This window comes from Corvus hawaiiensis, chromosome Z, assembly GCF_020740725.1.
Source record: "Corvus hawaiiensis isolate bCorHaw1 chromosome Z, bCorHaw1.pri.cur, whole genome shotgun sequence".
Lineage (NCBI taxonomy): Eukaryota > Metazoa > Chordata > Aves > Passeriformes > Corvidae > Corvus > Corvus hawaiiensis.
In genome coordinates this window covers 42,471,876-42,486,336 of record NC_063255.1, presented here as the reverse complement: position 1 = coordinate 42,486,336, position 14,461 = coordinate 42,471,876, and the positions used below count along the sequence as shown (strand labels likewise).

At 38.1% G+C, this 14,461-nt stretch overlaps 1 protein-coding gene across 1 annotated transcript in view; it reads right to left on the bottom strand.

The window, feature by feature from the left end:
- LOC125319553 (guanine nucleotide-binding protein G(q) subunit alpha) overlaps positions 1–14,461 on the bottom strand; it is a 119,154-nt gene that overhangs the window by 21,896 nt on the left and 82,797 nt on the right. The window contains exons 4-5 of the mRNA XM_048290849.1: positions 2,461–2,589; positions 1,350–1,479 (exon numbers count right to left, since the gene is read on the bottom strand). Coding sequence (XP_048146806.1) covers positions 1,350–1,479; positions 2,461–2,589 — 259 coding nt within the window. The remainder of the gene's footprint in view (positions 1–1,349; positions 1,480–2,460; positions 2,590–14,461) is intronic.

The window sequence follows — 14,461 nt, the reverse complement described above, 5'->3', positions numbered from 1 at the left end:
CCCTCTTGAGGTTGTCACACGTTAGTGAAGAACAAAAATATCTTTGTGGGCTAAATTTCTTAATTCAAGGTGTCAACAAACACATTTAAATCCATATTTCTGCCACACCCACATTCAGACAAACTATGCTTTGCTTTATGTGGAATAAATAAACACATTAATTAATATTAATTCTGGGACTGCAGTGTTTAGAAATACAGGGGAGAGAAAAAGAAGGGAAGAAGGCAGTGTCCTGGCATACCAACAAAACCTAGAAAGACAGGCTACAGGTTTACTGAAAGCCAAAACTTAAGCTGCCCAGATTGGTACTCAGCTCTGTGACTGACTGGATCCTTTCCAGCATTAGAGTAACACAGGCCTAAGTGTGCTGGAAAGCCTATTAGGCTATGTACGTTATGACTTGAAAACAAAAACTGGTCTGAATTAAAGTCATGAATATATTTCAAACTAAAAGTCAAAAATGTTCAAAGTTTTCCTCTGTTGTTAAAAAGAAACATAAATAATTCAGTAGCAAGGTGTAAAAACCACCTGCAAGAAGGTTTTGACCTCCATGAAGCTTATTTTGGATAGACAGAATAGTATTTGGAAACTATCATAAATAATTTTTCTCTATGCAATTTCCAATACATTTTGCTTTGATTTGTATAACTGAAATGCTAAGTATTTGTGTGTTGACTTTGTGGCTACAAAAGAATAATGCAAACAGAAAAAGATAGAACCTTGAATCAAGCCAAGTCTGACAATTTCTCTTTTTTAACTACACGTGCCTAGCTTCCAAATTTACAGGAGATGAAGTTAGTGCAGGCTACATCATAATTTCTGGAAGTTCAGCTTTGAATGACACAGATGATTATACATAAAAACATAAAAAAATTGTCCTTAGTCTGCGTTCAAAATAATGGATAGTGTGCTTTCCACCCTCAGCCCACCCACTTGGTTACTTCTCTTACTTTCTGACAAAGAACTACAGTATACACCTTGGGCTTTAAGTCAAAAGAATGGAGTTTACTACTTCAGGGTCTGTTCCTTAGGAATCTATACATTTTGTTTTCATTTACACCACCTATTATTGTGCCTCTGCTCATAACAGTAATTATGCAAACATTTCTCTCCATTCAACCATATTCCTCTTCAACACAAAACAGAGACTTCTTTGAATCCTTCATGGAACGGGGCAGCATTGCCCTACTTGAAGATTGAACCCTTCCTCCCCTTTGATCCCTAAAGTGCTTCTCACTCCACTGGGTGCCAGTTGTGCATGACTGATTGTAGATGCATTTAGAAAACACCTGGGACTGGACTGGTAAAACTTTTTTTTGAAGTCGTGGGTTTTGTTGACAATTGCTTACCTCATTATCTGACTCCACAAGCACTTGATCATATTCACTAAGAGCTACTAGGAACATGATGGATGTGACATTTTCAAAGCAATGTATCCATTTTCTTCTTTCTGATCGCTGGCCTCCTACATCCACCATTCTGCAAAATTAACAACCACATCAACTCCATGAACACATTAACAGATAAACACCCAATCACACACACCATGTCAAAATTCATGGGTTTAGTTAAAAACATAGTTGGTTCGTTTTTCTTAATGTTTTTTTTCCCACTGATATTTAATAGAATCTGCTGCAAGGAGACAGTTCATCATGTTTGCTTTAAGTCTGATTTGTTTTCTGTATTTGAACTGTTGTGAGTCTCAAACCCCTCAGAGTTATGAGATATAAAGGTCTCATGAGCAATGAGCTGGCAATGTATGCCCTGTGTATTCAGCAAAACAGATGTGAACAAAACAGACGGTGGACCGCTTTTTCCCCCCCCAAATTAACAGAATCAAAATCCACAACTTGTTAAAGCTGCCCCATTTTAAGCAGACAAATAGAATATGTGTCTACTGAAGTTTTTGGTAGCCAAAATCAAAACTCAAGTTTGCTTGCAGTGTATTCCTAACGTAATCTCATGTCTCCGTGTAAACACAGGTGTCTAACTTGTAATTACAACTCCATAGTTATTTTTTAAACAACTGTACTTGCACTAAAGTAGGTTGATTCCTCTCTTAAAGGAAAGTAATTTCTCTATAAAATCAACTACACAAATGGTAACCTTTTATTCCATAATTTACATGAATGATAAGGACATATATGGTTGTATTTTCAGATTATTACTCACAGTGAAACTTTGATATATATTATTGAAAAGATGAATTGCAGATTTCTATCAGTAAAACCTACTCTCAGAAATAACAAACCTAATTGCCTTTGATCCTTCTGACATCTCTAACATGAGTTCCTTAATATATGTGGACAATTACATGAAGATAAATTGACCAAGCTCAAATTTTAGAAATAGAATAATTGCTTTTTATGCACTTAAAACCAATATCCTATAAGTGGCATTACCAATGCAAAAGGAAACAAAAGAAACAAAGCAAGTGGGTGCTAAAACTTTATTTCCTACCTGAAAATGACACTTTGTAAGTCAAATGGATATTCAATGATTCCTGTTGTTGGGACTCGAACTCTGAGCACATCCTGCTGGGTTGGCAGATAGGTGGAATCTGCTATGCGGTCCAAGTCATTAAGATAGCTATAAACAGGGAGAAACAACAGGAATGCTAGACAGTGACACTATCATCCCACTGAGGAAAAGAGAAAGGAAAACTAGGGGAGGAAATGGGCTGTGGGGTAGGGAGAAATACAACAGAAAAAAAAAAAAAAAGCATTATCGGCAGAAAAGAGGGCACAAAATATAAAAATGTATTCCATCCCCACTTATGTAGCTGCAAGCTAATTCTACAAGAAAAGTAGCATAATTATTATGGGGTTTTTTTCTCATACAACTTTGCTCGGCTTTCTTTCACATATGTAAATTCTGTATATGTACATGTATATGTACATATACATATGTAAATTCTTTACATACATACACATACATATGTAAATTCTTTACATATTTCACATATGTAAATTGACGTCAATTACATAATTCTAGGAAATTTAGAGACATAGTATTATACAAAGTGTGAGAAATATACAATTGCTTTGAGTATGTAACATATTTCTTGATATTCATTCTGTAGTGCCTACATATACACACCTGGATAAGCTAACATAAACCTTCCAAAGAAGAATGGGCTACTATAGAATAGACCATTCATTACCAGTTATAAAATGACAGGAGGATAAAGAGCACTGTTTTGAGACTAAATTAAAAAAGGAAAACCCCAACCACTGACAATTAAAACATTCTCCAGATCTTTTTATCAGAAGGCAGCACAAATTATTAGTGGGATCTCTGGCATCTGAAGTCCTGCATTCACACTGAAACTTCTAATTAGGTTGATAAGTCTGCAGTACATGAAACACATTCCAGCTGGCTAGCAAATAAGCCAAAAATACTGTAAAAATGCTTGTAAAGGTTCAGTAACTACAACATAAAACTACTCTGCTTATTGGCAAATGGTGAGTTTCAACCATAAAGCACCAGTGTACTGAAGGTTTTAATCAGCTGTCACAAGTGGGTGGACATCTAGCAGAAAGACTGCTGCAGGAAACAAAGTTCTTTGACATTTGGCTAGTTCACAGCAGAAAAATGACCTACAGCTAGCCACTAGATAAATTATCCTAAGGACTCCCTCATTCACTCTCGGGGATGAGAACAATGGTCTTTGTAATTTATTACATGATGATGAACTGTCACCAATTTCTGAACATGCTCTTTTCCCTGTAGTAATTAGTGAAGGCACTGTTTTTAAATAAAGCCACACAAGAAATAATCAGACTTCTTCTAGATGTTCTGAATTACTTTTAGTAAAACAGTGAGAAGTTATGCTGAACAATGACAGAAACAAGGAAGTTTAAATTCTACCTTACAGTAATAATACAGAAGAATTACTTTGTTAGCTTTGGGGAGGCGCCAAATTATTATTGGCTCAATTATAAAATTTTATTATCGAATTTCATTCACTGTGCCTTTATTAATGGAGTATCAATCCAATAGCAAATACCAATGTGAGAAAGTTATATATATAATATATATATTTTTTTATATATATATTTATATATATGTATAATGAACAATAGATCTCAAATAAGCCAGAAGGTACGACTGTGAAAATATTTTCTGAGAATGCTGATTAGTTTCTGGCAGTGATAAAAAGGCTCGAGAGTCTGAGCACTGGATCTGCCCTCAGAATTTTTTTACACAAAAAGCAGCAGGAACAAGCTCACCACCAATTTATTGGTGGAAAAGGAAAAAAACCGATGTAACTGAATGAAATGCATAACCATCAATGTAAGAAGTGACAGACCCTGAACTAGATTCTTATTCCCTCCCACCCGCAGAAGAATTTGTTTTATTTTGTGATGAAATTTTGGAAGGATGTAAAGAAGCATTGCCAGTCATTACGTGCTGCAGTGGTATTCATACGAGCAAGAGAATTTTAACTGAATAAATTGGCAGGTGGCCCATTTACACAGTTGTCTTGCTGCATTCGTTTGCCAGCTTTAGCTGTAGTCTCCAAGGTGAGCCTGGTTACTGCACCTCTGCACAGTGGACATGTTACTAATGTATCTGGTAATGCACATCTGGCTGGTTTTAGAAAGGTGATAAAGCAAAGGGATAGATACTGTTTGATTGTTACATCTCATTTGTGTTTCAAGAAATCAATAAACAAGCAGATGAGGTTTCGTGGGGTTTTTCTGTCCTAAATTTCAGAAACATTACTTTATCCTTAAAAATACTTACCTTTTCGTCATTCTCATTCTTTATGCTCAAGTTCTGCTCACTCAGTAACTAAACTCAGGTCAGTACCTTTTCATTCATTTCACCCATAGCCCCTTAAAAAAGTCTACACAGTCCACAAAAGAGTCCTTACGTATCCTTATGGAGTATTACTTCATTCCCCAGATTTCTTCACTTAGCAGATTAAAGAGAGTTGGGCTCTCTAAGAACTGTCCTGACTTACACATTCAAACCCATAATCAAGGAATTAGTGTCAAAACCAGGAGGAGTATCTCACAGAAAATCAGAAGGATGCACTAAATCCCCTAAAAAGAAAACCTTTGTGACAGTCAGAATCTACAGGCTAACAAAAGCCATTTAGAAAATACCCTGCTTTTTTTTGTTGTTTTCCAATAATATTTAGCCCCTACCACTTTTTCTTCTAACTTAAAATAATAAAACTTAATGAAGGAATGTATTATTGTATCAATTTATTTAAATGAAAATATCCCAGTTATTTGTTGCACAATTTAAAGTCTTTTATTATTGCTATTTTAATGCTGTGAGTATACAGCAGTCAATGAAATTCTTCTTAGATAGAAAAGAAACAGTTTTGATTTTGATTTGTGTTTTTTCTGTTTGGTTTCTTTTTCTGTTTTTTGGGGGGTTCTTTATATTCTATTTTAACATAGACACTTCTGCTGAAACATTACTTGTGCTGGAACTCAGATTTAAATCAAGTTTTGCACTGTTGTTCTGAAGCAAAGGAACAGGTATTTTCTGCCACTGACAGTTCTACAGCCAGTTACACTTCCTGTTACCCTATGAAGATATGTAACTTCATGTTCTGCTATCAAGTTCAGGGGGATTAAACATTTTTCTGGAAATCAAACGTAAAGTTTTGCCAGCAGCAGCAACACAAAGTTGCCTTCAAGATATTTGAAAATCACTAAAGATGGGGTGAGTTTCCTTTAAAATTTACATAACCTCTAAAATAAAGTAAGAATTTCAAAAAACTCTATTTTCTTTAAGTAAGAACTCCCATCATTGGAATTGACATCAGGGCCTTTCCATTTTATGCACTCTTTGATATCATTGTCTGAAGACTTTTGATCTGTTGCACAAATTAAATGTCTCTTTTCAGTTAGGTGCCATCTTCCTAAAATAGCAGTGGGAGCAAATCAACACACATAAGCTCAATACATTATCATAACTTTTGTATTAATTGCAAAACACTACACCTCTACATCCATGGTACTACAAAGACAAAACCAAAGACATTTTCTCCTTATGAAGCACAAGAATGGATTTTTGCATTGCAATAGAAGGGGTGGGGTGATAGTCTGATTATTTTGAACAACTGGTTCCTGAGCTGAGTCACTATTTCAAAATGCTGAGGGAATATGTAAGTGAATACAGGTCACTACATAAAAAGAAAAGATAACTAGAATACAATTAATATTTAAAGACATACCAGCAGCACACACATTTTTCACATACTACTACTCTAACTGTTCCTGTAACACTGAAAATTTATTATTTGGCTTATGACAGTTAATTTACTGTCACAATGAAGACTCATACTTTCAAATCTTCCTCGTACCAAAAGAATTGGCTATTTAACATTTTTTTTTAACCCTCATGAAAGCTGGAGTTTAAACAAATTCCCTCATCATCAGAGAAGTGCAGCATTGCATGCATAAGCTTCAAACATTCTACAGCTTATTAAACAAGTAATTTATTTATTTTTAAATTACTTCATTAGGCAGCAACCTTAAATTAAAACACCAAAAGTGCCACCTAATGTCAGTTGTCTTCTGCTTTCAACTGTGTTGGTTCCAGACCACCCTAGCTGCTGCTATGCCCATCCCCAGCTGCCAGTTCTTTCACTTGTGCAATGGCTTGATAACAGATTTCCATCAAAATTATTTGGAATGGTGGAGAAACACTACTGAACTTGTTTTGATTAAGGTTTATTTGATGGATATGTCCTGGGATGTGGCAAGTCCATAAACTCCAGCAGGGTGGAGTTACTTCCTCCACTGGCTTATCTGCAACCAGAAGAGAAGTTGCGAAGCCAAGGCTACGTGAAATATGTTGGGTTTCTTCAAACGGATGAGAAGTAAATGAAGATTCTGATGGGCTTTTTAATGTATCTGCTTACTAATAAACTGATTCACTGTGGTTCTAAAGCACTTAGCTAATGCAGCCCTGAAATACTGACAACTACACTGCTCCCGTGGGCAAAAAAATCCTACCTACAAACAAAAAACTTTAAGCACAGTGTGTTTTAGAGTAGATGCCCAATTTGAAATGAATTAACGAATACTGCAATCAGTCTTAGCCATGCACCTAACTCTTCAATGTATACTACAACTGGCTATACATGTATTCTTACAAACAAACCACAAGACTTGAAGTAACCACAAGCTTCCACAAAAGGAGAGTTGCCAATAATTGCCCAGACCAGGTATTTTCTCAGTTGATTAGCTTCAAATTTTAACGTCATAATAACAATATGGGTATTGGAAATACCCTGGAAGCCATCTTGAGAGCTAGTCCAACAGTGAGTAATCACCAGCATTACCACAGGAAATTCAGTTGTACAGGTAGTAGCAACTGTGCAAGACATTTAGCTCTCAGGTACATGGTACTCAGAGCTCATTTTCACCACCTACTAAGAAATCTTGTTTTGATGAGTCACACTTTAGCTATGTGGCCTCTCACCCAAACAGTACCTACTCAGCCAAGTATTCTAACAAAGGAAAGAAAATGGGAAAATACATGGTTCTGAGTAAATTTATAATACAGACCAAGTTTCAAAAGTTAATTATATCTGTAATTAGTTTTAATAAAAATGAATTTTAGTGGCTGCTGAGGTAATTTTCCAGGGGGTTGCTATAGTGACAGGCAGAAGGTGCATTACTGAGGCAAAGAGGATGTAATGAGCTGCTGGCAGTGGCCCTCCCTTGATGTCAGGAGAAGCTGCCAGCATCTAGCAACATGCCTGTGATCTGCAGGCTGACTAGAAGCAGAGGAAGCCTTTTGTTTCCCAGTCAGCACCAGGAGCGAAGTAATTACTTCTAAGGCACTTTTTATTACCTATGACAAGGTCCAAGCCTGCAGCCAGCTTCAGGGAAGCTGCCAGGCTAGGGGCGTTCACAATGCCCTTGAAAAAAAGCACATGTCCAAGGTACTGTCTGTCCACATTTCCAAATAAACAGCAGGAATGGGATTATGGGAGTCGACTGATTGGCTCTATACTTTCCTATATGTATTTCCCATACAGAAATCAAGCAAGGTAGTGAGACTACTAAGCTTAATAAGCAGAGCAGAATTGTTTCAACCAGTAAAGTTCTTTAAGAAATGAGTATGACTCCAGTCACCATGAACAGGTAGCTCAACACTGAGCCTTAATTTCCTAGGGCTACGTCACCTAATTAAGACAGACATAAAAACTTACTTGAATTTACTTTCAGAAATTAAGGTACTGGAGCACCTTCAACATGGGGCAGACACTTCAAACAACCACCCTCCTCCAGCTATGAGCTACTACTTACTAGCATCTTCAAGGCCAGATTTTTCCAAGTAATCGGGTCATAAAGGTGCATTTTCTAAGGAATAAATCCACAGGATGAATTTCTGTAACTTTAAACTATGTTCAGCGTATAGCCTAATTGATCAGGTGCAGGTAGTAAGGCACGGGCAGACAAAGGCAGAAAGGGTACAGCCTTCAATCCATCTCTAACATCATTTCCCTTTCTGAGGTTAAAAGTGAGACTGGTCTGCTCATCAGTACTGTCTAATAACTTTTTCTAAAGTCAGCAGGCAAAACTGCTGTAAAAAGATGCTGAATTAATACTCACTACCACACTGTTAAACCCTGTGCTTGGAAGGAGTCTGACTGAGACACACGGTGAGCGCAAGTCCCTGGAGAGCACAATGCCTCTGAAATGCACTGCTGAGGAGAAAGGATCTGACTGGCACCACACCAGAAACTCTGTTATAAATCTCTAAATAAAACCAAACGTGTTGAGATAGAAGTAATTATTGACGCTGATAGAAAGGTCAGTATAAAACCAGTAAAGATGATTTGTTACCACCCAGCCAGCCAACATATCCATATGGGAAGAATGCGAGTACAGGGAAGAGGGAAGGGACAAACCTCAAGAAATTATACAGACTCTCTGTTTAACATAAAAGCTTGTTGGGTGATTTCTGTGTAACCACAGCTATAAAAGCAAGCCTTACCAGCAACATTTCATATGCAAATGCTTTCACTGCATTCAGTGACACGACACATTTTGGTATGATAGTAACCATAAACATTTACATATTTTCAACCTCAAAGTTTTGAGGTTTAATGCAAAATAAAGTCTTTTCCTCAAAATTAAGACAGTTCATGGCTATGACTCTCTCCAAATGCTCTGTTTCATACACAGACAATGGCAGTGCAAGGGAAAACAGAAACCTAACCAAAGTCTGTGACTAAGGATAATGAGGCGATAATAAGATTTGATGTATCTCTGTCCTTTGCAGCCTGGCCTGGAGTGGGGTAGGGCTATACTCCATACTATTGTTTGGATTTGGTGTGTTTTTGGGGTGGGGCTGTTTAGCTTGTTCAGCAAAACTTTGAGCTGGTTGATGAGACCACTCTCCTAAAAAAACCCTAGCACTAATTTTGACCATGTGCTGAAAAACAAAAGCCTTGCTTTTTTTGCATCTTTGAGAAACCATACAACTGGCTTTTCTTTCAACAGTACACAAGCAAAATGCTAAAGCTGCTGTAGCAGGATTTTTCCTGCCTCACAGAGCTGCCAGAATAATTGACACAAGTGTCCTCTATGCTAACAGGCAGCAGTCCAGTAAATTGAATCAATTTTCAGTGTACAAAACTAAATGTAAACAAGTACTGGCTGTGTTCTCAGAATTTCTGTAGAGGTTTGTGTTTCTAAGACTCTACACCACTGGTGAAGAGTCAATTGAGGTTGAAGCAAATTACCAGTTTCCAGAACTATCTCATCTTAATCTGAAGTAAACACAAAAAAACTAAGATTGAAGTGAGGTAGGAAGAAGTCTGCACAGCGTTGTTTCTGTCCATATTCCACCGAAATCCTATGTAGCTGTCTTCCTCAATTTCCTACACCACTAAAAGCCAACCTTAGCAAAGGCTAAAAAAGACAAGTCACCAAATAAAAAAATGCTCATGCAAATTTTTCTTTTTAGGAAATGTGGTGTAAAAATTATAGAGTCATTAAGAACATGTTCGGTGTTGCATGAAAAAAGGGTCCTGAAACAAATACATACTGCATACTTCTTTACATAGCCCCACTTCCCTTTCTAAATTTTCCTGCATAATCTGCAGTTTTTCTATGGGAAGCAGTACTTTGGTATGCATGTCCCATCTTTCTTCAGACAATGATTTTATTTTTGGGATTATACGTAAGGTATAAAATAGGATTTGCATGGTTCTGCTGGTAGCACTTGATCTCTGAATTTCAGACTTCCGTTTTTATTTGCTGTTTCTACCTTACTCTAAATCTTACATAAGGTTGTGTAAACTGTGAATACATAAAAGCAGACTCTATGATTCTGCAACACAAATTGACCTCAAGTATAGCTTTAGGACCAGCAGGTACATTTTTACAAATGAAGGTAAGCAAGAACTAATGAACAGTTTATTAAATAATAATGTAATTACGCATCTTTGAAATTACGACTATATGGTTTTCTCACTGCAACCTAATGGCTGTTACACAGATATCCCATAGATAGTTATTCAGAATTTGCTATCAGTTCAGCTGCATAGCAGGTCCCAATTTTGGACAGTATTACTCCTGAAAGACCCACCATGCTCTGAGAGTGTGCCTTTATGAAATACAAGAATGATTGCTAAAGGCAATGCCAAGAAATGGAGTAAACTGCCTTAGTAAAAACTTAGATTCATACACTGATCTTTCCCCCTGTGTACTCCAGAGCACACTGTATTTAACACATGCTAGATCCACTGAAATTTAGCTGTTTCAGAAGAGTAACGCAGATGCAAAATGTTATCTTTAGCTGACAGATACAAATGAATTGTTTAGCTGAAGTTTTGAAAATATTTCAAACTCAAATGGAATACTGTCATACAGAAATTACTAGATGACCAAAGCCTTACAACTCCTGCAGCAGTTTCACAAAAGGTGTACTTTACTGAGCAGACAATCACTAGGTTTCATCTCTTTCCTTCCTGTTAAAAATCAGTGATATGCTTTCAGATTCACACCCTTGAGGTCTTATTACATAGTAAAATTCAGGAATCTGCATTTCTATGCTAGCTGTCCAACTATCTCATCTCACAGTATTTGCAAAACTGTGCAACTGCAGGAACTGAGCTGTTAAAGGTGACAGCAAGGCAGAAACAAAAGCTTGAAAGACTATACATGTATGAGAATGCCATGGGCATGTACGACTAATAAGGCAGTGCATTATATAATAACAAAATGCACTATAGATATATATATGACATAACTAACACACTTATGGGAAAACTATATTTAATTATCTGAAGTGTTAGAAAACATAGCCATGGAAGGTGTTCCGGTTTGGCCAAATTTAGAAATAAATATACCTCTGAGAGAAGGTACAAACCCCTTCCCCCCCCCCCCCCCCGGTTCGGGAAAAAATAAATTTTCCTCGAAGGAAAGTGAAGGAGATAAAACTATTTCTTTACCAAACACACGGGAAAAGGAAAATAAGGCTAAATAATAAAATGTTTCGCTGTGGAGGAAAAACCTGGGAAAGTGTTAGAGTCCTCCCTTTGGTCTCCTCGGAGCTGGGGCTTGGGCCAGGGCCAGGCCTCCGTGCCCGATGGAAAGTCCTCCCGATGTGCTCTGAGGTTAAAAGCAGTCCAGTAGAAAAGGGAGAAAATCCAGAATTCCAGAGAAGGAAAAGCAAAATCCAACTCTCAGTCTCTCTCCGGAGAACAAGAAACTGAAAAACAACTGGCCAAAAGCTGACTGGAAAGCAGCAAGCCGGGTGCTTCCTTGCTCCCCTGCTGCAGCTGGGGGGGGAAAAGTCACTATCTCTACTTGACCTTGAACAAGCCGCAAACTGCTTTGAAAAAGTTTTGCTCAGTTTTTCCTTCCCCCTCTCAGGCTCAGTTTAGAGGCACAGAAAAGCACAAAAATTAATTTCTGGGCATAAGCAGCAATATGGGATACACATCATAAGGTCACCCCAAGACAGAAGGGAAACTAAATAGATATGCTCAGTGCTTGCGTAGCAACGAGAAAGTCCTTGGTTGGAGGTACACAGTGGCCAAATACTACAATTGCATGTGGCCAGAGAAAGATGAAACTGAAAATCTGAGCCAAGCAAGGCTCTGGGACACTTTCCAGGTCTTAACACTTCCTACATTTTGTTCATGAATGGTAAGACCTTAGTGTCATACTGGAGAAAAATGGTGATGAACGTTCGAAAATTCCAATTGCAACCTAACTTCTCTAACACAGAAGACTATTGCCTTTTCTTTCCTTAGGCTTTGAAAAGGTATGATACAATCAAACAGTTGACTGGTAACCTTTTTACATTTGGGTTAAGGTCTTGGCACCCAGTACAGTGTATTCTGAATGATCTCATCTCACCTCACACAGCTACTACTTAAGGCAATTCTCCATGTTACTAGTTTTCATCTGTCTCACACTGTGGGACAGCATCTTAAAGGGAAGTAATTTAGTGGTAATTAAGTGGCTAAGTCACCCTGTAATGCGCATGGGAAGCGAATAACCTCTATGTATCTGATGTGCTCTTGACTTTGCTACAGAGAAGTCTAAAAGCTGATTTTAAAACAACATGGACATCCAAGCTTTGGAGCATCCAATGGTCAGGGAAGAGAACAGAATGTATTTGTTATGCCTCTAAGAAGTTCCAATCAACTCACATAACGCAAGGAATTTTCTTTCTTAGACACTGCTTTCAGTAAACATATGTTGGATGTATTCTTCCAGAGTACAAACAGTGGGTATAAAAACATCAAAAGTGCAACTAACAACGACAAAACAACAACAACACAGGTGAAAAGATGGCAGAAAGTGAAAGTATTATGATATACAGAACATACCAGAAACTTGAAACATAATTTAGAAACAATAAAATAACAGGAAGAAGACTATGTGTAATTAGAGAATAATTTAGGTTGCAAAAGACCTCAAAGATCAATGAGTCCAACACTTGATCACCACCTTGTCACTCAGACCATAGCACTAAGTACCACACCCAATTACTTGAACAACTCGAAGGATGGCGACTCCATCACTTCCCTGGGCAGTCTGTTTCAATGCTTAGCAACTCTTTCCGAGAAGAAACTATTCTTGATGCTCAAAAAAATGAGCCTCAGCTGGTGCAGCTTGAGGCTATGTCCTCTCATTCTATCTCCTGTCACCTGGAGAAGTGTCTGACCCCCACCTGGCTACACCCCCCTTTCAAGGCAGTTGTAGAGAGTGATGAGCTCACACCTGAGCCTTCTTTGCTCCAGGCTGAACACGGCCAGCTCCCTCAGCTGCTCTTCACAGGACTTGTGCTCCAGACCCTTCACCAGCTCTGTTGCCCTGCTATGGACACGCTCCAGCACCTCAATGTCTGTCCTGCAGTGAAGGGGCCAGAACTGGGCATAGGATTTGAGGTGTGGCCTCACCAGTGCTGAGTGAAGGGGGATGAACCCTTCCACACTCTTTCTGATACAAGAAATACCAGATTGTGGTCCTGCCAACCACACTATTTCTGATCCAATCCAGGATGCCGTTGGCCTTCTTGGCCACTTGGGCACAAGCAGGCTCATGTTCAGCTGTTGTCAACCAGCACCCTGAGGTCATCTTCTGCTAGGTAGCTTTCCAGCTACTCTGCCCCAGCCTGTATCACTGCCTTGGTCTGCTGTAACCCAAGGGCAGGCACTCAGCACTTGGCCTTGTTGAAGACATGGTGGAAAAAAGCAGTATAGGCAGCAGACTGAAAATACTACTACTACCACTACCACTACTACTATAAAAACACAGTGGAAAACCACTGAGAAGATGAGAGGCTCATGCACGGGATGAACAAAGAACATGTCTGACATTGACACATATGCTTACCAGACACTGGCACATAGGCTTACAAGAGATCTGGTGGACAACAAACCAATTTGGTTGATACATCAAGACAGTGAGCACTGAGTGCTTGTTTCTGTCTTACTGCCTTGTGAATCTCAGTAGAAACTTTTAAGCAATTTGTTTCCTTGCTTTGTGACAGGGATATAATGCTAATAAATTTGTTTGGGTGTTTTACTGGTAAACACACATACTGTATTTTCGAAACAATGTTTATTTGGTTTCTGCTGATTTTTTATTTAGTGGACTTACATACCTGGAAAAAACTCTACTTGCAAGCATACGTATACATAGAGGCGTTTCTGAAGACTTGAATACAGTGATTAACAAGTCTAATTTAAAACATTTTGCAGAAATCCATAGTATGAACTATAATGAAGTCACCAAATCTGCAAAAACTCATGATGAACTGCTAAACATTGCTGAGCTTGAGAAATAACCAATCAACTACCACATGCACCTTTTGCAAGACAATATACTAGGAATTTGTTTTTATAGCTACTTAATGATTATTCCCTACTATTTTTAATGTTACTCAAAAGATCTACTATGGTGACGATTTAACTGAAAGTAGGCCAAAACTATGGTGTTCAGCACAATCTGGTCGG